This window comes from Gastrolobium bilobum, unplaced genomic scaffold (genome assembly GCF_033153095.1).
Source record: "Gastrolobium bilobum isolate Gb01-03AN ecotype WA unplaced genomic scaffold, APGP_CSIRO_Gbil_v1 utg383, whole genome shotgun sequence".
NCBI classification, from domain to species: Eukaryota; Viridiplantae; Streptophyta; class Magnoliopsida; order Fabales; family Fabaceae; genus Gastrolobium; species Gastrolobium bilobum.
This window is the reverse complement of record NW_026895409.1, coordinates 155,550-157,251: the sequence shown is the minus strand read 5'-3', so window position 1 is coordinate 157,251 and position 1,702 is coordinate 155,550. Positions and strand designations below refer to the sequence as shown.

Genomic DNA, 1,702 nt, shown 5'->3' with positions numbered 1-1,702 from the left:
CATGGCATGACTATCTGCTGCATTGCATTGTTTTAGAAATGATAAATGATAAACTGCTTTGAACTTATATTGCACATGTAAGTGAGCTTGGGGTTGAAGATCCTTGAGGATTCACTGACTTACTGAGATTTCTAGATTAGAGATCTTACCCCACGTTTGGGGAATGCTTATTTCAGGATCAGGTAGTATGGGTACTGATGCCTCAGGCGGCAGGAGGCCGGAGCTTAGCTGATTATGTTTACTGCTTTATGTTAGCATGACTGGATTTGGATGCTGTTTATGTTTTCCGCTATTTATGATTATGTTGTGATTGAGACTGATGTTGAGCATTGTTGCCTTATTTGGGTGAGCATGGGAGTTGTCCATGCCACTATGTTGTTGGTACTCTTGAGTTGAGTTGTATAAACTGTTAGATGGTCCGGTCTACGTTGTTGTAGTTTCGTGACTAGAGCCACATTTTGACTAACTATGTTATGAGGTATTTCAGATAGCTGTTTTATTGCAATTACATACAGGCGATGTTTTATTAATTGATTATAAAGCAAGTTGGTAATGTTAATGTCATCATAATTTAAAAGAAAAAGTAATTCCGCATTTTTAATTAAGCGCAACTTAATACGATATTATGATAACATTACCGGATATATACGGAGTGTTACACCTTCCAAGTGAAATAAGGACCAAAAGTGTTTAAGTCTTCCACATGAAAACTATTGAGAAAATCAGAAAACCGACTGCATCTTGCACTATCTGGAAAAGATCCTCCTTTCTTTTCATTACTACTTCTGATATCATTAAAATCACCTAACATAATCCAAGGAACATTAATGGAGTTGCTAATATGAGAAATATCATCCCACATCACATGTCTTTCAACGTCACGGGGACTTGCATAAACAGCAGTGCATAAAAATTCTCTAGAATTATTCATCAGAACCTTCATATGCAAAAACTGGGATGATTGGGAAATTCTTTGCACCGTAACACAGTTGGAGCCCCATATAGCCCAAATCCCACCAGAAAAACCCACCGCTTCCTCAACAAAGATCTGATCAAATCTAAGTTTCTTCATCAAACTTTTACTCTTAACGTTACTGGTTCGAGTCTCCATTAGCACCACCATGCAAAAAACATGTTTATCCACTATCATTTTAAGAGTACGACCCAAATTAGACTTGGCTGCACCCCTACAATTCCAAGATAGCAAAGACATCAACGAGATTTTTGAATTTTTGCAGAGTGAGATTGCACCTGTGACAATTTACTGGAAAAAGACTTCCCTACTCCTCGTTGACCAGATGATGCTTTACTTCTGCTAGAAACTGAAGCTGTCTTTGGGATCCGGAGGCTTAGGATCTTGAGATAACACAGTTACACTAAGGGATGGATCCCTACAAGTTTTCTGAGCCTTCGCAGAGTCATCAAAAGAATTCTCATTCCCAACATTATCAGTATACATCACAACAGGACTCTCATGACATAGAGTATCAATCGAGCCCAAATTTTTATTAATACCGTGTTGTATCTTTGTAGGACTTCCTATGGTATCCTTAGAAATAGACTTTTCCTCCATATTTGCATCCCCAACACCATCTCCCACCAACTTGAAAGCAGTTTTTGTCTCTATTAGCTGAACTCGGTCATTAACACCATGTTGCGTATCTTTACTTGGACTCTTGGCTAGATCCCGAACCCTATGTAA

General features: G+C 38.4%; 1 protein-coding gene across 1 annotated transcript; it reads right to left on the bottom strand.

Annotated features, from left to right (window-relative positions):
• Window positions 1-655: 655 nt before the first annotated feature.
• On the bottom strand, window positions 656-1,213 carry LOC133310054 (uncharacterized). The gene has a single exon (XM_061510939.1). The coding sequence runs from the start codon at window positions 1,211-1,213 to the stop codon at window positions 656-658; it is 558 nt and encodes a 185-aa protein (XP_061366923.1).
• Window positions 1,214-1,702: the final 489 nt, after the last annotated feature.